Source organism: Nestor notabilis, unplaced genomic scaffold (assembly GCF_000696875.1).
Source record: "Nestor notabilis isolate BGI_N333 unplaced genomic scaffold, ASM69687v1 scaffold7707, whole genome shotgun sequence".
NCBI lineage: Eukaryota > Metazoa > Chordata > Aves > Psittaciformes > Psittacidae > Nestor > Nestor notabilis.
In genome coordinates, this window is record NW_009935070.1 from 112,746 (window position 1) to 139,411 (window position 26,666).

The following is a 26,666-nucleotide window of genomic DNA, read 5'->3' on the forward strand; positions in this document are numbered from 1 at the left end:
TCATTAGATTGTTACTGATACCCTAAATCACCACAGAAATCCTTCTGCTTTATCTTAATAGTTAGAAATAAGTTTAGGAAAACTCCCATAATGATTTGTTGGGCCAGTACTGTAATTTCACTTATATTATCCCAAAGATAAAAATGATGACTGGATTTGCAGCTGTTACCAAGAGTACCATGAGCAGTATTTAAATGATTCATATTTGTCAATTTTGTTAGTACATTGTATGTATGTAGTGACAGATAGGTGACAACACCCAGGAGGCTACATGTGGGTTTGTGTAATCTGAACTGATCGTAATGAAAGATGTTAAGAGAGAACAAGTGTGAAGAAGAAAGAGGTAAATTTATATTCAGAATAATTTAGTGAGCTCTACACTGTCAGTTATAAAACAACTTAGACTTTACTCAAGGACTATTAAATAGGTATTACTGTTTGAAGGAAAAGATACTTTGAGGAAAGACTTGACAAAGAAGGAAGCTGTGTATTATATGGGATTAGGAGAGGCATGCTAGTGTTAGAGCCAGCATGGGAGACGTACAGGAATGTTTAGGCAATGAGAAAACAAATCTGTGAGGAAAAGGAGAACTTGCAGAACCAGAAGATAATATTGATAGGTAATGAGACTCTGGAAGGGCAGAGCTCAACAGAGAGGGCTGGTAAATCTCAACTTGTGCAGGAAGTCAGTGGGGTTTGTGTGGACAGCTTCTGGCAAAGGGGGTGGCAACAGCAAGGAGGGAGGTGTGCAGGGAGGCTGTGGCTGAGGTGGGGGGGGTGAAGGCACTTGACCCAAAACCAGGCTGTGCAGCAGCTAGCGAAAGCAACCAGCCAGGAATTTTTGTAGTTTTAAGGAGGAAACAGGCACGGACCTTGTGTAAGATGGAGAGGAAGAAGGAGAAAAGTTTTAAAACTAGAGGTGTGTGGCTGCTGTTAGGTATGACAGCAAGTCTGTGGAACTTGAGGATAGGGTGATGCAGGGAATTTTCTGCTGTTATGAAGAAATTAATTGTAAAAGTGATTAATTGAGATGAAGAGATTGGGTTTGTGGTTGTGCTATTGTTTCTGCACTTCAAAAAACACCTGCAAGGATAGCTCCAGCTTACTGGGCATACCTGTTACTGCAAGAATCACGTACACACTCATTTGCATGATGGGATGCCTCTTTCACATGAAATCACGTCCACCCCACCGCAGAAATGCTGTAATGGCACGTGACAGTGCTGCTATGGTTAAGGGTCTGTTGACATGGTCTTCAAAATACTTCTGAAGAGTTTTAACTGTCTCAGGTACTTGCTTAGTACAAAATGCTTGCTTGCTTGGTGTGGAACTCTCGTCAGGAGCAAGTTTAGTATTTATTGAAAAAAGTAAATAAACAAAAATGGACTATTACCTCAGATTTTTATTGTTTTGTAAGCTGTGTCCTAAAATACAGCCTTTTGAATCTTTGCAGTAGGTATGTTGTGCTCCACTTATCGTAAGACTTAGTATTTCAGCAGCACTTGATTTTAATACACTGCGTTTGGTTTGTTCACTATGAACTTTAGGTATTGCAAAACGTTAGCATCAGCCATAGTGCACTGTTCAGTAGCTTTTTGCAGACCCTTAATTCAGTTTTACTGCTGTTTCTATCTCACTGCATTTAGCTGCAGTTACGGAATTCAGTATTTTCAATATTCAGTTTCTACCTTTACTTCTTCCAGGCTGCTCTGCTGAACTCCTTCCCCGCTATCTTTGATGAGCTGTTGCAGATGTTCACTGTGCAGGAAGTAGCCGAGTTTGTGCGGGGGACTCTGGGCAGCATGCCCAGCACAGTGCACATCGGGCAGTCCATGGATGTGGTTAAGCTACAGTCCATTGCACGCACTGTTGACAGCCGCCTGTTCTCTTTCCCAGGTAAGACAGAGGTATCTGAGGATAACTCTTGCTGCTAACTAAGAGTTGGAACACGTTACATTTACTCGTTACTGTTGCAAACAATTCATTACTGAATGCAAATAATCTTGATAATTGTTTATCTTGGTGGCATCATTGTTACATATATTCAGTGTGACTACTCTTTAAGCTTTCCTGGGGTAGAAGATGCTTATAAATCTATTATGGATAAATTGTAGTTACTAAAGGTTGATAAAAATATGTACATTAACAAATCAAGTCAATTATTAACACTGCCAAATCTCTCTTGGTACTTTCTATTACTCCTCTATGGTTGCATGGATAGGAGGGTAACCTCCTTCCCCACAAGCTTATGGTCTGAGAAGTGGGAAGATAAATTTATTTGAGAAACCCACCACATTCTCTTAAAATATGTTTAACCTACAGTATAACTTTCATATTTCTTTAACTCAACATACTAGTAATCCTTCAGGAATTAATTGAACAAAGAAGGGTTGAAGATTGTGAGTTTATTTCATACATAAAGGAAGGAAAAAAGCTACGAAGGAAATAGTGCAAGATAAAAAGCACCATTTGGCCTAATCTTCCTTCTAGTGAGGATCTCAAGTTAGTTCACTCAAATTATTCTACTTGGTGCAAGGTGAGAATGACAACAACACAGAATTATGTTTAAACCATCCATTGTAATTGTTTATAAACTTTTTTTTTTTAATTTGAAAATCATGTGAAAAAATAGGAGTGTAGAGTCCAAAAGTGGCTGTGAAATGGCTGTGAATGGTCCAAAGGTGGCTGTGAAACAGACAGTGAAAATTATCTAATTACAGTGTTGGGAACCTATTGATAAAAATATCTGTCAGTTCCACTCTTCTGTCTTCTTAATAAAGCCAGGTGTAACATACCCTCAGGGCTTAGTCCTTGCCATTAACCTTCATTTCTCCTTTACAATGCCACTGGCAACTAAGAATGCTTTAACTGCTGCAGAGCGTCAAAAGCCAGAAAGAAGGCTCCTGCTGCACAAGGCAGCCCTGACTCTAAAGATGCCACATTTTCCACACAACATAATGGTAGACCCCTCTCCTGCTCCTTCCTGTGGAAGCATGACCTGATACTCCTGGATCAGCAGTCTCTCCCATGTCCTATCGGTCCCTGGGAAAATGAATCTAGTTTCCCAGGTTCTCTTTTGCCTGCCCACCCTACCAACTCGTCAGGTCTTTCAATTTAAAGGAACATACATTCTCTTGCCTCCCATATGGTGATGACCTGTTTTCCTTCTCTGTCTCCTACCAGTCTGATTACTGACGTGTTGCCACTTCTCCATGTCTCTTTTTTTCTTTTTTTCCAGTTTTGGCTACTGCTTTCTGCAGCTGCTGCTTGCTCTTCCTTCTTTAATAAGATAAGGTTTGTAAGCCAGCTAAAAGAGAAGAATTAGCCAGCTTCCAAGAGGCATGCATTGGAGAAGCTCTATTAGCTGTTGACAATAGAACTGGAAAGCAACATGAAGTGAGGATGGGTTTGCACCAAATAAATCAACATTAGAAAGTCTCAGTTCACAACTGTTGTTTCAGGCTGAATCACTGTTGAGGACATCATGTACACTGCGCTTAAGAACTTTAGAAACGAGGTGCACTACTTGTTCATTAGATACAATTAGAGAAGTGTACTGCAGTCTGTACAACAGAGGTTGCACCACTTAATCAGATGTTCTGTGTGTCAGTAGGTCAGTTTGGATACCAAAAGGCTGCTCATTGGGATGGTTAGAATTGAATTTTCTTTTGGAATAACCTGCAATCTAATTTTCTTTCTTTCAGAGTCCCGGCGCATCCTGCTACCTGTAGTTCTTCATCACATTCACCTTCACCTACGACAGCAGAAGGAGCTACTTATCTGCTCTGGGATCCTCAGTAGTATCTTCTCCATAATCAAGACCAGCTCTTTGGTAATCTGCTGCTTGAGTTTTGGTTTGTTTGTGGTTTTTTTTTTTAGTTGCATCACTTATTCAGTCACATAAAGACTGAGGGATTTTTATAGGATTTTTACAGGTTCTTTTTTTTTAAATTAAATTCTGCTAAGTTCTGTCAGCAGGAGAAATGAGGGTCTGCTTTTGTGTGTGTGACTCAGAGCATTCTGATTACACAGTGTTCTTGCTGTTAGGATGGGAAAAAAGCATATGCATTTACTGTGTTTGACACTCTTTAAAATTTTCTTCATCCAAGCCCAGAACTTGGATGTCAGTGGAGTTTAAAAGCTTTACACAGCTCTAGGACTTACAGTTCTGCAAGAGGCAGTAACTAGTACTTTGTGATTCATGTTAAGAGAATACTCTAAAATTATCCAATCAATGAAATCACACTTACTTCTGGAAATTGCTGCTGAGTTTGAACACCCAGCTTTGGTGATCACAATACACTGATCTCAGATGGTAACTTGATCATTTAAAGCAGTGCTTACAGACAGAGAGTGGGGAAGCTTCCCCACCTGACTAAAGGAGGAAGCTCATGATGCTAAATATAATTCATACCAATGTGTACTTCCAATTACAAGTTACAGTTTTGTGTTAAAGGAATGAGATGAAAGGTATCATGGTAATAAGCTAAAATAATACTGCCATGGCATGAAGGTTCCTGAATATAATTTGATCCCATTGTGTTCTAGAGTGTATGCAGACCTTTGATTGTAGATTTACCTTTATGGCTGTGACCCTGAATGTTTCCATCAGAGACTGACGAGGTAACACACACACAAAAACACACACACACACACACACACACGCTGGCATTGCGGCAATGTCTGGTACCACTGTGGAATTTGATGGTACTTCTTTGAACCTCTATTGCGAAGCACTCGATCAAAATGAGTTTGTGGTATGGATGGCTCAGCAGAATTGTCTTTGCTAATTCCATTCTTTCCAGTTTCTAACTGTCTGTTTGCTCACCACTTACCGTAGGAGGGAGATGTCGTGGAGGAGGTTGAGATGATGGTGGAGAGCCTCCTGGATGTGCTTTTACAAACTCTGCTTACAATCATGAGTAAATCACAGTCTCAGGAGGCGGTAAGAGGGCAGCGTTGCCCGCAGTGCACAGCAGAAATCACTGTTAGTAACTAACAATCAGTTTCTATTTCCTGCTTCTCTAACCTTTGGTTCAGCCCCTCACCACCACTGACACCTCATTATCATCTCTGCTGCATGAATGCCTGGGGCTTTGTCTCCTTCCCTTAGTAAGCCACATACCCATTCCTTCCTCTGTGCAGTAGTGAGGTGTGCAGGAAATGGTGGAGATAGGAAGTTTTTGTGGATTTCCAGGTTATTTTCTTACTTGCCTTTGCACTTGTAATTGAGAATTACTGTTTAGAACCTGAGGCATATGGTAGCTGCCAAGGTCTTTACCCCCAGATAGGTGTCACCAAGGACTATATGAGTATCAGGCTCTGATTCCTAATGTTCAGTGAGACGAGTCCCTGTTCTTAACACCCTGGAGAGCTTCTGTCCAGATTCACTGGTTATTTCATGCAAATGAAACAGAACATAAAATTAATAGATCCCACGTCAGGTGAGCTGAAGGGGGGAAAAGCCACCATTTTGTCCAGACTGTCAGCATGAACAGGGAAGAAATTTTTTTTTGACGTGCAATGGAGGAGGAGGAAAAGAATAGAATTTTGCTGTTCAGCTTTCTTCTTTTCTGGATTTGTTGGCCTTTTCTATTCTAGCTTATTGTAGTCTGGTTTTGTATGTCAGAGTTTCTGATGCAGCTTTGGCACAGTGTTAAGGTGTTGTTCAGAACATCCCTTTTTTGACTTATTTTTCTATCAGGCTGAAACCTCAGTGGTGTTGTTGGGGGCAGAAGTACACTCAGGTACACTTCTCACAAAAGACAAAAGGTTGTATCTTTCCATGTTAGCTCAGATAAATAACAAATGGTAGGAATCCTAATGAAGAACAAGGCATTTAGTAGTTTTCAGACATGTTCTTTGATACAAACCAAGGAAGGTGCTACCTTGCCAATGTCCAGTAACAGCTCAATTTCCTCTTACTGCCACCATTTGACTTACTGTTATTTATCACATGCCACCTCACACGGAAGAGCACTCCTTTTTTTCCTAATGAAGTTCAACCCTGTAAAGTTGATTGGAACAACTTACATCAAAGCTTCCAGGTAGATGCTTGAGCCAATCAGAAATAAAATTAAAATGGGACAGACAGTCCCAAGTATAAAATCCTCTTATATTTGTTCTTGAATTTCTATTTTACAGCACAGTGATATGTGGAATCTTACTAGATACTGCTTAGAAAATAGTTTGCATATTTTCCAAATGAAGTGCTCATTGTTGCAGAAAAAAACAGTGTTGTGCGAGGGGCTGGCAGTCAAAAGACATAGTCCTTACGTTCTTGGCACTGCCTTGCTTGTTATCTTGGACAGATTGCTTAACTTCTCTGTGCTTTGCTTTCAGATGTGTAAAATGGGGGAGCTCATCTTTGGAAAACACTTTGGGATACTGTGGTAACTGGTTAGGGTGCATCTGTTTTGCAGGCCAGAAATGTAATTGTAGCTCATGTAGGCTTACCCAAGCTATATTCAGAACATCTTGCTGGCATGCTGCTAGTACTGTAGCTATGACAGCACATAACTTGGTGCACAATAGTAAGCCAAGTATTTACAAAATGCCAGACACCTTTTGTAGCTCATACTGATGCTATGCTGTCATCATGATATTGATATCTGAACCAATTAGTTTAAATAATTCCTGGTAGGTCTGCATGAGCTGCAGTCACACCTTTGAGAGACATAATATATTTAAAAACTGAAAGAGGTGATTGTCAAAACCTGCATGCTTGGAGGGCAGTTCATTAATGTCTGTATTAACGATTTTAAGGTGGTTTTGATTAGACTACAACATTGGTTAAAAGACCTTTAAAACTGGCATCTGTGGAGGAGCCTCTAAGAGGTGTATTCCTGTGTATAACAGTAATTCAAGAACTGTTAACAATGCAGTATTTTTTAATCTCTGTGCATGTCAGCTTTCCTCTCATAGGCATTGGGGCCATTTCAGACCCCTCCCTTTGTACCTTTCCCCAAGTTGAGTTTTATATTTATGAAATTCCAGGTTGTCTGTATGAAATAGTTTCTCATTTTGGTCAACAGGGAGAGTATGTCTCCTGCCTTTTATCTTTGCTTCGTCAGATGTCAGACACTCATTTCCAGCACTTATTGGACAACTTCCAAAGCAAGGATGAACTAAAGGTACAACAGAACATCATGTTTATAGGGTGATTCACTCAGAATGGGAGAGCCAAGGGGAATCCCTGCATCATTACTTGCTCTGCTCATCATTCCTATTCACTGGCACTTTGTTCACGGACCTTTCTTTCACTTTTATAATAATAGGTGTTGTATTACAAAAACATTTAAGACTATGGGGCACTGAATCTTCGTAACAGCAAATAAAGTCCCAAGATAAATGTTAATAGACACAAAAAGATATCATTATTGTACCACATAGAACATAGTCAAAGGAACGGAGGTTCTTAATCCTGTGAATGTGAGGTCAGTTGTTCTATAACATGTTACTAGATGTTCAATATGCGTTGTAGCTTACTTACTAAGGGTGTTGCTTTTATGCCAAAAGACAATTTCAAGCCTTTGGGGGAATACAAATGTCTCTAGCAGATGAACTCTTTCTTGGCAAAGCAGTAACCGTACTGCTCCACCTGCTGCATGCTTCCCAAGTTTGTGAGCACTGACTTGAATCATGGCCTTTCAGGAGCAGAAGGGGTTCTTGAGGGGTACAGACCTGTGGTGGCTTTTCTGCCACTGACATTCTGAAGTGGCACATCTCCCAACAGCAGAAAACAGCTCAGCTTGCACAGAACAGAGGAGAATCATCAACATGATGTATGTTTAAAAGGCAGGATAATTTAATAAAGATAAGATTTTATATAAAATGTTTTTGATTAGCATGCCACTCAATAAAATATGGACAATAAGAAAAAGAACCTAATGTGGCAGGCACTTATGTTGACTTAACATGTGAAAAGGAGAAGCAATGAGAAGGCTTCTCTGAATAGGCTTTCAGCTTCTAAATATTGTATGTGCATATAGAGAGGCTGAATAAATCAGGGAGATAAATTCGTGATGATCATTTTTTTTACTTTTAGGTTGCAGGGTTCAGTGTATCTCAGGTTGATAGTTATCTGAGATTACTACCTTTCATGTAACTTTTTAATTGCTCAAAGGAAAATGATTTGCTAAATTAATTCATATTAATTTTAATAGGTATTTTTAAAAGCTAAATTATAGTTCTTATGTCAGACCAGTGAAAAGGTTTGTCATTGAACTGAAATTGGTCGTTACATGCATAAGAACAAACACTGTTGTATCTCTGATAATCTAAGGATATGTTCCAGGAGTATCACAGAGGCTGAAGAGTTTATACCCAACTTTTTTTCTAAATATATATATATATATTACATTTTTTCCCTTTCATATATTGCTGTAATATTTCCACTACTTTTTCTTGCTTAGAAAGGCATTGTGTTCACTTACTACTGTTACATCTAGGCAAAAACGAGGCCAGACGTCAAGGAGCTTCTGGTGCTTTACTCTTAGCTCAGTTACACCAAGATATTAATCTCCCCCCGCCCCAATAAAGGAATAATGGACAGTTCTGAAGAAGCCTTGCCCTGCCACTTCTGTGCTGTCTTGATTTTGTGTAGAATTAAACCAAACCAATAAAATCATAGTCTGCAAGGCCAGCAGCTTCGCCTGTCTCATCCTCACTATTGTTCTTTGTAGACATAGAGGTGCAGGTAACCAAAACCCGGAAATGTCTTCAGGTTTGGGGATCTTTTTGGAAAGCAAATATTCAGCTGAGTGTGTTTAAGGGATCTTTTCTGCTGCACATTGCCAAAAATGGGGGTTTCTGGGACTCTCTTAAAAAAAGTGTATGAGAAGTTTTATTGGGCTTGGGTGTGTGGATTTTTTGGTCAAATTTGTAATGTAAGTGCAAAGAAATTTGGAAAGATACATCAATGAAATGAATGCATTAAAAATTACTATGATTCCAGTATATTTGAGAATAACTGCAAATTGACACTGGAACTGTGGAACAATTACACACATAAGGAAAGAGTTTTTCATCCCAGTGTAGATGTTAAGATGCAACTTGTTTAGTACATATTAGGTGCATAGGAAATGAATAGAGCCATATCCCCATGTATGTTGTATCCATGGTTTCAGGTGAATGGCCCAGTAACACAAAGCTCCAGGGGAGCACACTCAGCTTAATTGTTTGGTGATTTTATTAAATTTTTTTGCCTATGTGACAGGAGTTCCTCCTGAAGATTTTCTGTGTATTTCGGAACCTGATGAAAATGAGCGTCTTTCCTCGAGACTGGATGGTGATGAGGTTGCTCACTAGCAAGTAAGTAGAAAAGCATGTGTAAACTGTTGATGTTGTGTTGGAATTTTTTCTCCTTAGCTGGCCAAGTAAGACCTGTGATGCAGTGTGTCTCATCAGACAGATGTAGTGATTGAGACAGGAACTCTGGCGTGCTTATCCTCATTCTGCAATTAGTTTAACACTCAGGACCAAACTGGGACTTCTGTACTCATTCTGTTTCTTAAACTCTCCCAGTATGCACTGGTATCGAGAGCTAAAAAGTTTAAACCCAAAGCTGAAGTAGCTGCGTTAAGGGTAAGAGGAGCACAGCAACTATCATAATGCATGACGAGGAACAGCTGCCCACACCTGAGTGGCAGCAATGGGCAGGCTTCCCAACTCCCTTTCCCAGTAAACTACAGCATTAAACATCTGGCTCTTCCCATCACTCCTTAACCTACCTAGCAGGAAGACTCAGTGATTTTTGTAGAGGAGGAGCAGACCCTCGTGATGACACCAAGTGTGTTTAGAAGTAGCTCAAACTTTAGGAAGTGCTCTTCTCCAGGGAACAAACAAACAAACATATCTTTATGTTTAAAATGGGAGGAAGATGGGTGTATGTTTTCATTTCAGCAGTGGTGACATGGCCCAGCCATGCAAAAGAGACAGGATTTTAAATGCTCCTTTGTAAATTCCCAATCTCTATTACTTAGTGCAAATTGTTCATTAAATCAGAGAAAGATACGCAACTTCTATGCAAACTTAGCAGTGATTCTGTGGAGAATGCCTCTCTCTGTACATACAGTAACATCACGATATGTACTATGATATTCGCCAGATTGAAATGTTCTTTTTCTGGTTTCTTTTTTTTGTCTCTGACTGCAGTATCATAGTTACAACAGTTCAGTACCTGTCTTCTGCACTGCATAAGAATTTCACAGAAACAGACTTCGATTTTAAAGTAAGAACTGATACTCAACAAATGTTATGGCATCTTTTCAAACTAGTACTAAATCAACAAGAGCTGTTCTCTACATTAGCTGATTATACTTGCAGCATTTATGTGAGTATCTGTGAGGACAATGACCTAACTGATAAAAGACTGGACTTTGAATTTGCTGTGGAATTGAGGGGCAGCAGAACAGATACAATGTGAGATCAAATCAGGAAGATTGAGCCGCCTCATAAAGGGAGCAAATATCTTCATAAGCAGTGGAGCTAATGAAGTGTGATGTCTTAAAGATTCATGGCTAATGAAATGTAAACTCAGTCAGTGCTTTTCCTGAAGTTGGGGCGTCTATGATCTTCCTCTCCCAGAGGTGTCTCTTTCTGGCTGTTGACTTAAACCTTGGAGGAACACAGTATTTTGGACAGTGTTTTCCCCTTGTCTAATGTAGTTGAAATGGGCAGCAAGTTCAGTGTTACTAAGGAAAGCTAAGAGACATGTACCTAGGCACATGTACAACACAGCGTGATGGCAAAAGCCTTGTTTGGGAAAAAAAACCCCAAATTATAGAGCTCTCATTCCTGAAATAATGTACTCTCTGGGGATTTTTGAGGGATAAAATCTGTTTATCCTACAAAAAATAACAATTTAAAACTTTGCTGAAGTCACCATGTTTACTCATTTCTGAACTCTGGTGCTAAGAGGAAAGCCCAGTGGTATTACTTTCTTGGGGTTTTTAATTGTAGTTCCTATCAGGTTTTAAGTAATCCATTGGTATCCCTAAGAGTTTAGTATCTCGATACATATTGATTATGTTATGTCTTACTTACAAAAAGCAGCAGTCTGATTCTGCACATAAAGCAACATTTGTCTGTCTTGCTGTACTTGCTTAGAACTTAATCGTTGGAGTGTCGTGTTGTAAAACTTCCTTCCTGTGTCACAGGTGTGGAACTCTTACTTCAGCCTGGCAGTGCTGTTTATAAACCAGCCAAGTCTCCAGCTAGAAAGCTCCACACCAGCTAAGCGGAAGAAGATCCTGGATAAGTAAGAACATGTTTTGTTGGGTTCCCAGCCTTATCTGCCACTTCAAAAAGGAGACTTCTTTTTCCGCCACAAGTCCCTGTGATTTATTATGGAACTTGGGATGTGGAAATGCATGGGAAATAAATAAGTACATCTCCTAATACAGTGTTCAGTGATGAGTCAAGTTGTTTGATATTCTTATGTTGACTTAAATGTGAATTTGATTACATTTTTTAACATCACTGCCTTGCCAGTTCTCGTTCCTTCCATTAGGCAGTTGTCCATCTTCTCTCTTTCAGATACGGCGATATGAGAGTGATGATGGCATATGAGCTCTTCAGCATGTGGCAGAACCTGGGTATGTCTCTTCCTTCTCTGTCCTAACAACCAAAGCCTGCTTTTCTGTTGGAATGTTTATTTTTTTGGCAGCATCATGGAATACTTAGTTCCTCTTAAGAGCTGTAAAACCAGGAAGCACTTCTCTGCTCCCACCAGAACTCTCTTCTGCGCTGTCTCATCATACTATCTGTTTGAAATAATGCATTCCTTGAATTTGAATGCTTTCTCCAGTGTGGCAGTGGCAAGGTTTGGTTGGTTTGGCGCATCAGTGATAGTCTTTATGTATTTGCAAATATAAGATCAGCTTTTTCTAATCCCTTCAACTGTGGTGCAGTCAGGATCATGTGGAGATACGCTCTTACTCTCTGACTTTTGTCTGATCTGTGGCTATAAAGGAGAAATTCGATTTTTCACAGCTAAAAGTAACTTTACAAGGTTGTAGATGATTCAAAAACCAAAGTTGTCCCGATTCAGAATTACAGAATCACAGAAGCAGTTAGGTTGGAGAAGCCCCTTAAGATCATTGAGTCTAACTGTAAAGCTAATACTGCCAAGTCCACCACTAAACCATATCAAACATCTGTTTGATAATAAAGCCCAGAAGTGGCATACACTGAAGCTTCTTTTTTGGTGTCTTCAGGTATCTGGTATGTACAGCAAATTCTGCATTACTCCTTTAAAAAGAAAAAAACAAAACAGAAAATCCAAACCAAAAGCCCTGTCCACAGTAACACAATGTTTGTGGTTTAAAATTTCAACTTCCTTTTCCTATATATTTGGATTAAGAAATTAAGCATGTTACAGAATGGGGGAAAATGTATCTTGCCACAGGTCTCAAAAGGTAAAAGGAGATTTTCTTATCTAGGACTTGTGCTTTTAGAGGTGGGCTGCAGCAGTCTTGGGTTTAGGTAATTTAGGTAATTAGGGTTTTCTTACTCGAAGAGCCACATAACATCTGTATGGCATCAGAGCAAGTCCCGCTAGGCCAGTGCCCTGCCTCCCTCAGGGACCAAAAATGATACCTATGGAAATGTTTGAGGACAACTGAAGCATGTAGTTATTCTAGATGGAAATAAAAAAAGACTTGCTGATAGAGATCACAAATAATAGAAGGTTCTGAGAACAGGTAAATCATTAAGAGGTTAAAGGAATGATACAGACAAGATTGGATAACTTGATAATGTGGCTGCAAGCAATATATTAAAACACCCAAACATTTTATTTATAGGAATGTAGGTAGGAGTGCTGTTTGAGAAAACAAGGACTACAAAAGCATCATGCTGATAATGAGTGAATGGGAGCTACCTGTAAAATGCCATAAGTAAAAAAGACACCATAATCTTGGAGAAAATGTGTAAGACTCCTTAGTAAGAGGAGAGGGATGATACTGCTGCCACTGTTTTTGCATAAGTGTGCCTGATTCTAGAGTAGTTTGTCTGGTCCTGCTTTCCTGCTCAAAAAAACCCCCAAAACAAAACAAGCAAGGACAAGTTGGACAGAGCTCAGAGAACAGTCAGGAAGGTGACTATGGAAGTAACAAAATGCCTTTTTATAAAATACAGAATAAGCCTGACTCATTGGCACAGCTGAGAGAATACAGCCAAGACTCGGATCACAGTTTCTAAGCTAGAGACTAGAAGGCTTTCCAATAAAATAAGAGATCGAATAACCAGAAAACAATGCTAGACAAATTCAAATGAGAAGCGAGAAGCCCATTTTAGATCTGTAGATACAGATATTTATCACTGAACATTGTTCCAAACATGACTATTCTGATTTATTCTCTGTGACTGCACAGTAAGCATGCCACGGAAGAGATTGTTGGCAAAACGCCTTGAGTTTCCATTGCTGAGAAGCAAAGCAGTTTGGTCCTAAGTCAAGGTCAGTTATGAAATTGAGACTTCCACAGCACTGAGGATGAGGAGCTCTGTAGTTCTTTGAAATCTAAATGTGCTCTCTTAAATACCATTGTTCCCACCAGCCCTTTCAAAAAAATTTTCTTCATAAGTTAGAAGTATCTGTGGGCTCTTTTCCCCATTTTAGTGGTTAATTTTGACATCTGAATTCCTTTGCAAGTAAAAGGTACTGACAATCTTTGCTGAAGGCTTTCGCAGTGAAATTCAGAATGCTTTTACAGCCTTTGCAAGGAATGGTATAAAGTAAATACCATTTCCCAGTCCCTTCAGGAAAAAAATGTGTTCGCTTTTCTAATGCTCATGCTGAATACTTTGTATATGTCAGTATTGCAGGGATTCACTATTTTCTCAGTGAGAAATAACAAAGGCTTTTATTTACTTACAATTGATTTGTGTTGTACAGGTGAACATAAGATTCACTTTATTCCGGGAATGATTGGCCCCTTTCTTGGTGTTACACTTGTTCCACAACCAGAAGTCCGGAATATCATGATCCCCATCTTCCATGACATGATGGACTGGGAGCAGAGAAAGAACGGCAACTTCAAACAGGTGAAGTGGCTTCCCAAGCATTTGTAGTATTCTTTTCCTTGCTCTGTGTGCAGGGTCCAGCATGAGTTTGTATCTGTTTGTTGATCCATTTCTGATTGTTAAGATGTTGTTATGTAAATATATAAAACCAGAACATTTAAAGCATAATTCACAAAACTATTACAAAACTCCCAAGATCATTTAGACAGTGCACTTTACAGCAAGCTGCATTTCCCAGAAATGTAGGGAAGAGGAGCAATGTGCTCATCATGTTGGAGATGAGGAAAAGAATTCTGGGCTCTCACTGCTCCCATTGGTTTCACGTGCATTATTAGTCAGCCGTTAAATAGATCAGATTGAGAATCACAAATGGAGTTATAAAGATTTAGACAGCATTTGTGAGAACAATGGTATTTGCTTCTCTGTCTACAAGTTGCAGCTAGGAAGTGGTATTGTATAACTAAATAATGCTTTAAACCAGACTGGATTGTGTATTTTTTAAGCAATTGTAGTAGCTCTTCTGGAATAATTATGCTCAAAAACAGATCTGTAGTTTCCACCTGCTGTGAGCTCTGATTGCAAAACAGGGAGAGGAGTCTTCAGCATTTTGTTGCCCAGTCATGGCCAGAGAATTGCTTAAATTTTCCCCAGCAAAACAGATCCCTGAAGTGCAAAGTGTTAATAACGAAGGATCAGTTTGGACTGGATCTTCAGATGACAGTGCTCCATTGTTAGTTTGGGGAAATACTGGGGGCAAGTGTCTAGATAAGTGCTCTGAAGTAGTAAATCCTTGTCTTTAAATTGTCATAATTCATGTGGTTATTTATCATCCACATACTCATTAAAATGGCAGATCTAAACTATTGTTCAAGAGTAACAGACCTTTTCCATAACCTGACCTATTACAGGCTGTGTGGAAAAGCATTATCAGGACCTTATGTTTTTATTCCTCTTCAACTCCCTTGATTATTATTATTATTTACTACTACTATTATTATTACAGTAGCATTTGATCATGGTCCTCTTTTTGTTTGTTTTAGCTTTACAACAGAACAATCCCTGCTCTGGCATGTACAGTTACAAGTACCGATACTCATCTTCAAGTTTCAGGACCTATTTACATTTTACGTATTAAGATAAATTCTTCATAATCTTCATTTAATTCTTACACTCAGTAATGTATTCTGAACTAGAGCTCCAATATTTCTTAAATCACCTGTAGAGCAATTTTCCACACAGTTTATGAAGCATATTGTCGTGGTTCAAGCCCAGCCGGCAACTTGGAACCACGCAGCCGCTCGCTCTCTCCGCCCCAACCCTTCCTTCCTCCCGCCGCTCCCAGAGGGATGGGGAGGAGAATCAGAGGAATGTAACTCCCACGGGCTGAGATAACAGCAGTTCAGTAACTAAGGTATAACACAAACCACTACTGCTACCACCAATAATAATGATAAGAGGAATAACAAGGGGAGAGGACACAACCGCTCACCACCCGCCGACCGATACCCAGCCCGACCCCAGCAGTGATCTGGGCCTTCCGGGTAACTCCCCCCAGTTTATATACTGGGCATGACGTGCTGTGGTATGGAATACCCCTTTGGCCAGTCTGAGTCAGGTGTCCTGTCTCTGCTTCCTCCCGGCTTCCCCTCCTCCCTGGCCAAGCCTGAGACTGAAAAAAGTCCTTAGTCAGACTAAACATTACTGAGCAACAACTAAAAACATCGGTGTTATCAGCATTGTTCCCAGGGTGAAAGTCAAAACCACAGCACTGCACCAGCTACTAAGAAGGAGAAAAAATGACTGCTGTAGCTGAACCCAGGACACATATATTGGAACTTTTTAAGATTAAAGACAGAATAATCGTGTATTAGTGAGAATGAAATAGTTAAATAGCACAAGATGTGTTAAACCTTAATAACATCAGCTGCTGGAACCAGGAAATGACTTGTTGTCCAGTGCAATGCCAGCTAGCTGGACAGATAGATGCATTACTGATTTTTGTCAAGTCATTGTAGATCACAAGCAAGGAGAGGGTAGTTTTTTAAATTTTGAGCATCTCTTTACTTTTAGAATACTGAACTGGTTCTCAGAAAATACTAAAATCCTGGAAGTTCCTTTTCAAGCCCTTTTTTTATTCTCTCACATTTTAAGGCTTTTTTTCCAGCAATACTGAATTGTTATTTGGTGCAGTCTGATTCATGGACTAAATCAGGTCACCCTTTAATGATTTCCAGCAACAAGAGCACCAGTCCCATTTGTGTGCCACTGGGTGATTTGCTTTTCCTTCTCATCTTTACTTTCTTTGCAGTTTGGCAGCTGCAAAACAGAGAAACTCAGATTATGCTTGTCTGTAAATAAAAACAAGCTGTATTTCTACAGATGCTTTCAACCTTTAGGGACTTCTGTCTTCAATAGGACTGAATGTGTGTTTTCTACAAGATCTCCAAGGCTACATGAAATGGTTTTGTTTAATGTTGAGAACATTGATTTTTGCACTTGAATCGATTTAATGGGAGTGTCTGATATCAAACTTGATAATAGGTGGTATTAGACTTGGGGGGGAAATGAATACATACTCAAAACCTTTTTAAGGGAAGAGAAACATAATGATACTGTTGTGTGAAAAGAAAATGCATCATATGATCATAGACAGACTTGACAAATCTGCAATTTAATGAACAAATAATTTTCCAGTGTAATGGTGTTTGGATGACTGGAGATGACTTAACCTAGCAGCAGAACCATCATACCAGAGCAGGGGCAAGCACACCATGAATTAGCTTCTCTGCGTGGATATTGTGACAGTACAGGATGTAGTTTATCTGATGCACTGGTTCACAGAAGTGTGTCTGCCTGATTTATTTGGTAAGAGATAAACTTCAGATGGTCTTTGAGGAAGAAGTGGTACGTCCCCCGATATGCTCATTTAGACCCTGCTAAGTGAAAGGATAATTTAGTAATAGTCCTATTTCACTGAAAAATAAGAAGAGTGCCCATTTACCTGAGCCAAGGAACAGTAAATCACTTGCACATGAAAGTGGGCAGCCCCAAGGCTGAGAAATAAAATATTCTTCCAGTTTTCCTAGTATTTGGAGCTCGTCTTCTACATGAACAGCTGATCTGTAACCAATTGTTTCTTCCTCCAGGTGGAAGCCGAGCTGATCGATAAGCTGGACAGCCTGGTGTCTGAAGGAAAAGGTGATGAGAACTACAGGGAACTCTTCAGCCTGCTGTAAGCTATGCCAGTGTCCGCTCACTCTGTGTGGGGCAGGGTCATTGAAAGTAGCAACCTGTGCAGTCAGAGCTCCAGGGCTGATCCTCAAAGAAAGCAATAATGAGCTTTCAGATAGGTTTTCATGACATGCCTTAGTGAAACAGAAATAAGTCACTCTAATTCTGAAAGGAATATAAACCCCTAAATTCTCTGTCTTCTTTCTGTGAAATCTAATATAATGCTGCACAGGTAAGTAGTTATCATCCTCCAATCAAAACTTGATTTGCTAGAGAAGCCAGTGCCTTTCTTTTTATATAGCAGCAAGTGAAATTGTGGCCCTAGGATTGTTCAGAGGAAGCAAGTCAGGCCTTGTTAGAGCACAAGAGATTTTCCTCAGCATATTTGCTTCTTCCAGTTTTTGAAGGTCGTGTTCTGGTTGGCTCAACAGTTGCAAGGTGCTTCCTTTCACACCAAAAATGTGCCTTTCTCAGGATAAACCTACAGACTTTACATCTGACTTCCCTCTCCGTTGATTACTGACCTGTCTCCAAATTTCATTTCCAGTGATCCTAGTTTATTTCAGAAGAACTTATTCTGAACTCAGAGTCCAGAGCCGTCAACCCTGAATCTTTTAGTGCTCCAGGGAGCCACAGAGCAGAATTTTAGCCATGTATCCCAGCTGATTTTATGTGGCCCCCAATAGCATGGCAGCAGTTTGAGGCTCAACCTTTGTTTTGCTGGAGCCAATACCTGTATTTCTGAATTTACAATAGCACATTCATTCAGTTTCAAGCTAGATAAGCCTGCCCAGCCCATGTGCTTATCGATAACTCAGGAAGCACGTGAATGTATTTACTTTTGATTTGTGTATATTCAGCCTTGGGAAGTCAGGCACCTTGTTTGCAGATAACATAAGGCTATTTCAGGGATAAAAGGAAGAAAATATCTATCCATTCTTATTTTTTTTATTTCATTTACCTGGCAAGAGGAATATTGTGCATTTCTTCTGCTCCAGTTGAAGACATTTGTTACCTGAAACATTAAGAATTCAGGGACTGTAGCTTGTTAGGTGATAGCAACTGGATGTAATACCAAGAAACAGCCTAGAAGTCCAGCAACTTTTTAGTTTGTGTTTGCTACTGACTTCTGAGAACAATGTGAACTTTGAGGAAACAGTTCCACAAAGCTAATAAATGCTGTGTGATATGAACAGCTCACCCTGAATTCTAGAGTCTCAACTATATTGCTGAAATGTGAATTGGCTCCCTCAGCTGGAAATCATTCCAGTACAGAAGAGTTTGCCTCTTCTGAGGACAACTGTGACGCCCAATAGAATTTCTTTCCTCTTGCCAGTACAGAAGTGGCAAGTTCTGTACCAAAGAGATGGAGTTTATTTAGCATGTGAATTTGCTTTCTTTTTTCACTTCTAAAATCTGATTTTCAGTGTTCTCACTCAAGCCTTCCCGCATCCTTCACTGCTGTCTCAGTGAGGTGCTCACTGTGCTGTCTAGTCTGCTGAGCAGGAACAAACTGCCTTTATTTACAGTTTAAATAAATTGTGATTTAAGGTTTGTTGGTTGCTGATTAGACAAAACTTCATGTAGGGATGAGCAATGAAGAGGTACCTGCAGTAGGATTAGACTCCATTCCAACTCCTGACTGCTGTTTGCAGTTTCTAGGCTACAGGTAATACTGTGGGAATCAACTCTTGCCATGAGCACTGCTCTTATTCCTAGATTATGAATGGCAATGTGAAGATACTTTTGCCTTCTCCTGTCAGTTCTGTAATTTCCTTGTCTTTACTTCATGCTGCCCGGAGTAGAACCCAGCTCTTTGGGCCTTATCCCAGGTAAGATAGTTAATTCTATGGATTTGTTTGATGAGGGAGAAACCAACTTTTCTGTGGCTGTCTGCATGCACTGTACCACTTCCTTGGAAGCTTCATCTGCTGTATTTCCATCTCCAAACAGTTTGCTGGAGAAGATTGAGCAGGAAACATGGCGGGAGACTGGAATCTCTTTCGTTACATCAGTTACTCGTCTCATGGAGCGTCTGCTTGACTACAGGTACCTGCTTATATATTCTAAGCATAAGAAGTGCGTAAAGAGGTAGTACCAAATTTCTTTTCTACACGGAGTATTTTGTTTATCAAGCCACATGCTTTTCTGCTGGCAAGTACTATGTAAGCAAGACTAACCCATTGCTGCTGGGTTCTGAGCAAAAATCCCGAGTCTTCATCCCCAGAGCCCTAATTCTTATCCTTGTATGCTCATTCCTGATAACAGCAAAGATAGATAGGACATCTTTCATTCTGTAGCTTTGTACTGAGGTTTAGTCAGGTTGCTAGATGATTAATTCCTTCTGTCACTGCAATGTACTCGCCTAACTCAGCAAAACAGATGCTAAATGCAGGAATGAGCTGAAATGCCTTTGCTGGACCAAGATGTGCTGAATGCTTCATGCAGGGCTAGAAAACTTTCCATCTGAGGAGAGTGACATGTCAGCTGGTGGCTTACATGTGCAAGACTCCACTCTAAATTAGGTGTCCCTTGTTAAGTTTTAGATTGAAGCTTGCAGGACTATTGTGTCAACACAGCTGAGCTTTCATTCAGTTACAAGAGTATTTTAATTTCATATATACACAGACACACATTCAGAGATGTCTTTATGGAATGACAGACAATTTGAAACTAAATGGAACTGCCCAAGTAGTTCTATCTTTAGCCTACTGACAGGAGTGCAAATTATTTCTGCTGCTGCTCGTTATAGGTGAAAACCTGTGACTAGGCTGGGTGTTGTGCAATCCCAAATCATTTTCTGTGCTTTCTGGTTTGCTGCTCTTTTTATCTTTACCAGTTTGATCAGATCTCCTGCTTGTTTCCCCAGAACAGCTCCTGTACAACTGCTGTGCAAGACCAGGTATTGAGAGACCTTTAAAGGGAATGCAAGAGAGCTTTTCCTTCTTTAATGACATTTATCACCAGACATGTGATACACAGATACATATTTTCATGCTTAATTGAGGAACAGATATCAGTTTTTAATTGATTTTATTTTTTTTTTTTTTTTTTTTTTAAATTCACAGCAAATCTTTTCAGTCCCAGAACAGGACTTTGGAAACACACAGGCATCTCTTGGAGTCCAGCTACCAGTTAGTTGATGCTGTAGTTCTCAAGACCGTTCACTGTGTCACTGCTTTAAAAAGTTGTTTCTTTTTCACAGTTGAATTTGACTTCATCTCAAGTCAAGATTAGTAATTTCTGAAGCCTGTAACTTTTCATACTGCTTGAATAGAAATGATTTCTAAATTATTCCAGAAACTGAAGATAAATTTTGTGATTTAATTTACCTATGAAAAAGCGAGCAGTCTAGTCAAAATTACTGAGGTTGGATCTTTCAGCGTGCCAACAGTACACTGGATAGATGAATTCATGCAAGCTAATCCTCTGACTGGGAAACCACTAAATATTTATATCTGCATAAATAATATTCTTTCACTTTTATAGTAGATTTTGAATTCAGATGATTTTTGGCCACTGTTATCTGATTTTTGTTTAGATTGTTGTGAGAAATGAAGTAGCAGTCATTACAGGTGCTTGTTCTCCAATGCACACATGTAAGAGGACACTCAGTTCTCGTATCATTTAAGCCATAATATGGAATTTTTTCTTAGAGGAACGTTATAAAACAAAGTATATGATCAGCTGTTGCTTGTGATCTGAGGAAACTCTGGAGGATAAGACAGCTTCAGATTTATTTTCAAAGGACTTTTTTGCAGATGTATGTTTCAACACTGTCTGCTTTCCCAGGGACTGTATGAAAGGAGATGAAACAGAAAACAAGAAAATTGGCTGCACCGTTAACCTTATGGTAAAGATGTTTCCTTTATCTCTTTGTAATGATGTGCAATGCTGTCAAAACCGGGCTGGGAAAGGTTGGGGCAGGAATCTGTTTCAGGCAAGTATAGTAGCTTCAGAATCCAAGCACTGGGATGACAGAACAGAATGACAGGGGTTGTGCTTGAATCGGAGCCAAATGGGTCAGGTTCCTCAGGGCCTTGTCCAGCTGAGTTCTAAGTATCCCTGTGACAGACATTCCACAACTTCTCTTTGCCTTTTCTTTCATCTTTTGACTACCTTTGCTTGGAAAAAAAAATCATGACACGATAAAATTAGTGCATTAAATCAACGTGAATGTGAAAAGAATTCTTACTTTTCTTTTACACAAAAAATGTATTCTCTTTTCAATAACTTTATACACACACAGGCTCTCAGTAACAGCTCTCTTTTGTCTTTCACAGAATTTTTATAAATCCGAAATTAACAAGGAAGAGATGTACATCCGCTACATCCACAAGCTGTGTGACATGCATTTGCAGGCTGAGAACTACACAGGTTAGTAACACATCGTATTTGGGTCTGCTTGAAATTCTGTGGAAGGTGTTGACTCTCCCAGTGTTACACTCTAACATCATATTCATTCTTTGGGAAAAAACTGTATGGTATGAATCAGTTCTGGCAGATGGGAAGGTAGGAGTCACAGGATCACAGAATCATCTGAGTTGGAAGGGACCTCTGGAGATCTTCCAGTCCAACCCCCTGCCAAGGCAGGGCCATCCAGAGCAGGTTACACAAGCCTATGTCCAGGCGGGTTTGGAATGTCTCCAGAGAGGGAGAGTCCACAATTCCCCCTGGGCAGCCTGTTCCAGTGCTCTGCCACCCTCAAGCAGCTGAGGTCCAGCTCATTCCCTCAAGTCAAATAACGTATGTTGGTGCCCACACAACCATGTAATTATTTGGTTTCACTCTGAATTTTGCATTAAGATGTCCTAAGAGAGACTGATCCAAAAAATCACAACAGCGGAATCAAATTTAGAAGAAGTTTAAAACCACAAAACCACCATTATATTATCATTTGTCATATTTCCTTGCACCGTAGTATTTAGGGAGCACTTAGAAAGTGTAAAGACTCCAATTATGTCTTGTCAAAGTTCTGTTTAGAGCTGCAGGTTCCAAACCTAGTTACATATCTGAATGTCTGACTGTGCATTTAAATCAAGTAGTAGTAAAAAGAAACTTGACATATTTGTACCTAAATATCAGGTCTGCAGGAAACAGCTTTGTGCTGCTCGTTTAAGTAATTGAATAATTAATGATCATCTAAGACTTGAGAATTTTGTCTCAGGTTGTAAATCAGAAGTTATAGGCTGTTCAGGAAGCAGGTCTAGTGACCTTTCAGCCTACCGGCTGTGTTTGTTTGTTGTCACTAATTCAGTGTTCACTAATTGCATTTCCAACAGAGGCTGCATTTACTTTGCTTTTGTACTGTGAGTTGCTTCAGTGGGAGGACAGACCTCTGAGAGAGTTCCTGCATTATCCATCTCAGTCAGAGTGGCAACGTAAGGAAGGTCTGTGCCGTAAGATTATCCATTACTTCAACAAAGGGAAGGTATGCCAACTTCTTCTCTCTTCCAGCAGCTTCCTTCCCTTTTCCTGACTTACTTAGGGCTTGCAAGCCTGTTCTCAGTTCTGGAAGTAAATTTGTATCAAAAGCTTTTATAACTTGACACATTGCTTTTTGGCAAAAACAGGTGAAAAAATGGGTATTTCATGATGCGTAACATTTGGAACTAGTTTAGGCAGGCCAGCAGGAAAAACACCAAAACATGTTCATACCTTTAAATCAAACTTTGGATCGCCTGATGTGGCAGAATGAACGCTAGTTCCATAGCTTTTGGGGTCAGGATTGCATTCTGTAGTTGTCTATGCAGATTGCTGTGTTATGACTCACTTTAGGACTTGCTTTGTTTCTAAGCTATAGAAGTAAATGGCAGGCAGTGCACTGCAGACTCCCTTTACTAGAAAAGACTTAAGTCTTTCCAGTGTCACTGTTCAAGTGGCTTTCAATTCAAGTGCAGTTCCATCCACTGCACAAGAAGAAAATCAGAACATTTCAATTTCACATATTCAGTTTGGGTTTCCTACAGTAAGTATTTTTTTACTTGCTGCAGAGGTGGGTGTTAAGTGCCTTGTGTCATGTGCTTGGGGAACATTTCAGAGATGAACCTTGCAAGTGGTATCATCTGTCAGAATGTTTTCAGATTTTTCCTTTCTCTAGAAAAATTCCTACAGCTTGTATTACTGGAAGATAACATCTGTGTGTGTGCCTCGGGGCTGGTACTGCCAGTGATGACAATGACAGTGGCATTAAATACAAATGTGGTTCAGTTCTCATATAGGGCTGCCATTCCAGATCTTTCTTTCCTAGCCCTGATAACAGAAAGTTGCATTTGGCAGCGATATTCTCTGCAGAACCTACAAAAGGAAGTCAGATTCCTGTGTGTAGGAAGAAATGGTCTATTTATGAAGTGATTCATTAAGAATAATTATTTATGGGGTTGTTTTTACCAGAATTGTTCTTTTGTAATAACAGGGCATATGGTTCTCTCTTCAGTTTCAGAAATGCTCAGGATTTTTCAGATTGCATTTAAAAAAGAATTACTGACTTGTGCAAATACTGCAGTCCTGTGCTGTCTGACCAGACAGAGCTCATCTAGAGACTATGTAAAAGAAGTGAGCCTGTGTTTTTAACAAAACCAGGCACTCCGTGTATGCACTGAAGGGGAGTGAAAACTTGATGGATGTGATTTTGCTATAAAACTCCAAACCGATTATAGTGTTAATGTCTTAAGGGTTTTTCCCCACTGGATGTTTTTGGAGTTCCTTGACTTTGCCTTTTAATCCTCCTTTATTATAAATGGTAACCGAATGACTAAATAATCCACTTAAGCAGTGTATATGTCACTCAGACTGTGCAAGTCAAAGCTGCTGAGAAGCCAAATCCTCCTGCTGCTTTTCAGCACTCTTTCTGTTGCTGTGTAACAGGGAATAGCTCAGGGAGTGGAAGAAATTTGCTTCCTTCACCTTGTTTCTTTCTTCTTCACCCTTGTTTCCCTCACCTTGTCTGATAGTTTCTTTCTACAGATGGTCCTTCCTCAGGTCCCAAAGAGTGGAATATGTTGTTCTGTGTCCTTCTGTTGCATTTCTAGAGTTAAATTTCTCATGCTGCTCCTGGCATCTTCCACCACGAAAGGAAGTCAAAGCAGCATTAAGAGGAAGTAGAAAATATCTGCATTCATTGCTGGGATGATTTTCTCAGCATAGGAATGGGGGAAAACTATGGCCACAAGATTGCCTTGTGAGTTTGACATAAAGGCCATGCCAGTGGAGGGCAAGGAATGGTGGTGTGGCCTGTGGCAGGCCTGGAGCGCTGCAGTAGGATGCAGAATTGAGTCACTCCTATTCTCAATGGTAGCAGCCCTGTGCTGGGAAGAAACAAAGGTGTTAAAAGCCCTTTCATCCTTCACTCTGGTGGTGTGCTCCTTCCTATTGATTCCTGGTATGCTTTGAATTGGTTTATGGCTCAGTCAGCACACTGTGCAGGTGCATAACTGTAATTAAAGACTTTTATCTTTTTTTTAACTCACAGTTACAATTTTGTCTGTTAAAACTCAAGGTTTTCTAGTTGAAGAGGACTGTGACTGGAACAATTTGAACCTGACTGATCATGCTTCTGGACAGCAATAGCTTAAAAACTATACAACCCTTTTCTGTCCAGTTCACTGCTAGATTTTACTAACTAAAATTCTGACCAGCTGCAGTTGCAGCATCACTGTGTGTATTCTCCTTAGAGCCAGCTGAGTGCTGTGAGAGACCCAAAACTGTATTTCCAAAGACATTTATTTTTAGATCATGCGCTCCATACCCAACATTTGAATTTTTCTTGTGCACCCTCATGCGAATTGTATTTCCAAAAGAAGTCTGCACCCTGGGATGTAAGTAGATAAAAGCTGGCACTCAGAGATGCCAATTGTCTCTATCTGTGCCTCCTTGTGTGCAGTCGGTAGCACTCAACTGAGAGTTGCTGGTGCCATAGGAGAAAGCTGCAATAATTGTCATAGGAATGTGTTTTTCAAATGAAGGACATAATACAGAACATGCAAACAGATCAGACCTCAAAAAACAGAAAGCAGTAATGAGGGAAATTAACAGTGGAGACATTAGGAAATTATTTGAAGGGGAGCAGAATGATGTACAATCATTATTTTGTACAATTATTTTCCTACATGTAGTAGTTTTGCTATTCAGAGATAAAAAGCTTTGCTGACATTAAGGATGAGAGAATAAACACTACAAAGGTGTGTGAAGCATTGCAAAGTACTTAATACACTAAATCAAAGTGTAGGGATTCACTTTTTTAAGTGCAGATACATGTAACCAGAAAATCTATTTCCATATTGAGTGCTAATATTTTACATAATTACTGTTAATTGCTGTTACCAATAATTTACAATATTGCTGTGAATATTCCTAAAACCTTAGGTGATAGTCTAACTCACGGATTAATTTTGTTTTCGCTACAACAGGGTGCCAGTTAAAAACAATTGACGAATTAGCCCAGTAATGCATAAAAGTTAATCCAGGAAAGGTTCAACTGAGACCTTGGGGTTCCTTTATGTAAGTGTGGTAACAAACAGTCAATCCCCTCAGAGGCTTCCAACCTCTGCAGGTTAAAGATGATGGAGAGGAGATTTCAGTTCAAGGTGTAAAATGAGCACTTTAAAAAGCTCAGTGACATAACAGGGGTCTTTGAAAGTGGGGTGCTCAAACAGTCTCTTTCTGCCTTACCTCTGAGGGTGATGAGTATGGTGTGCTAGGAGATTTACTGTATGCAGACTATAAGTTGAAGAAGTTAGTTTTGCTTTCAGTTCTGAATATGGATATTCTCTCAGAGCAGTAATAAAGGTCAGGTTTGAGGGTGTTCTGTCCCTGTATTTGAGTGTTTCCCACTGCTTGACAGTTTTGTGCTTTCAGTAGGAAGCAGCAGCCCTGTGTAGGGGGGCATTTTGCTGGGGACCTAAGCCCCAACTCTACTCCACAGAGTTTTAGTGCAGAAAGCAAAGGAGATATTGGGGATGGGTTAAAGGGGTGTCTAATAAGAAGAAACAATTATTTGTTGTATTATCTTTCTCCGCATAAATTCCCAGTCTCATGAGTGAACTGTCAAAAACAAGCAGTACGTGTATGTAATTTCAATGGAACATATGCCTCCGTTACCATCTTGAAGAAGGAATTAATCTGATATTTAATGGAAACCCTTTCATCACACTGCATTTTCACATCTAATCCCTGGCATTTCATACCAAATGAATTCCCAAAATTGACTTTCCATATTCCTCTCAGCTGAGCTGGCAATAACAGCCTGTTTGCTGTGAGTGTGATCTGCTTTGGTTTCACAGAGCTGGGAGTTTGGAATCCCACTGTGCAGAGAACTGGCCATCCAGTATGAAAGCCTCTATGATTATCAGAGCCTCAGCTGGATTCGGGTAAGTAGCAGCAGTTTCTCTCATCTAGTCCAAACTCCTGCT

General features: G+C 39.9%; 1 protein-coding gene across 1 annotated transcript in view; it reads left to right on the top strand.

Annotated features, from left to right (window-relative positions):
- Positions 1-26,666, top strand: part of DOCK3 (dedicator of cytokinesis 3) — a 146,461-nt gene that overhangs the window by 93,527 nt on the left and 26,268 nt on the right. The window contains 16 exon segments of the mRNA XM_010017634.1: positions 1,704-1,896; positions 3,705-3,832; positions 4,841-4,987; positions 7,035-7,133; positions 9,218-9,312; positions 10,156-10,231; positions 11,160-11,260; positions 11,539-11,597; positions 13,898-14,046; positions 17,172-17,257; positions 19,062-19,088; positions 19,210-19,305; positions 21,049-21,109; positions 21,540-21,633; positions 22,539-22,687; positions 26,538-26,624. Of these exon segments, the coding sequence (XP_010015936.1) occupies positions 1,704-1,896; positions 3,705-3,832; positions 4,841-4,987; positions 7,035-7,133; positions 9,218-9,312; positions 10,156-10,231; positions 11,160-11,260; positions 11,539-11,597; positions 13,898-14,046; positions 17,172-17,257; positions 19,062-19,088; positions 19,210-19,305; positions 21,049-21,109; positions 21,540-21,633; positions 22,539-22,687; positions 26,538-26,624 (1,647 nt within the window).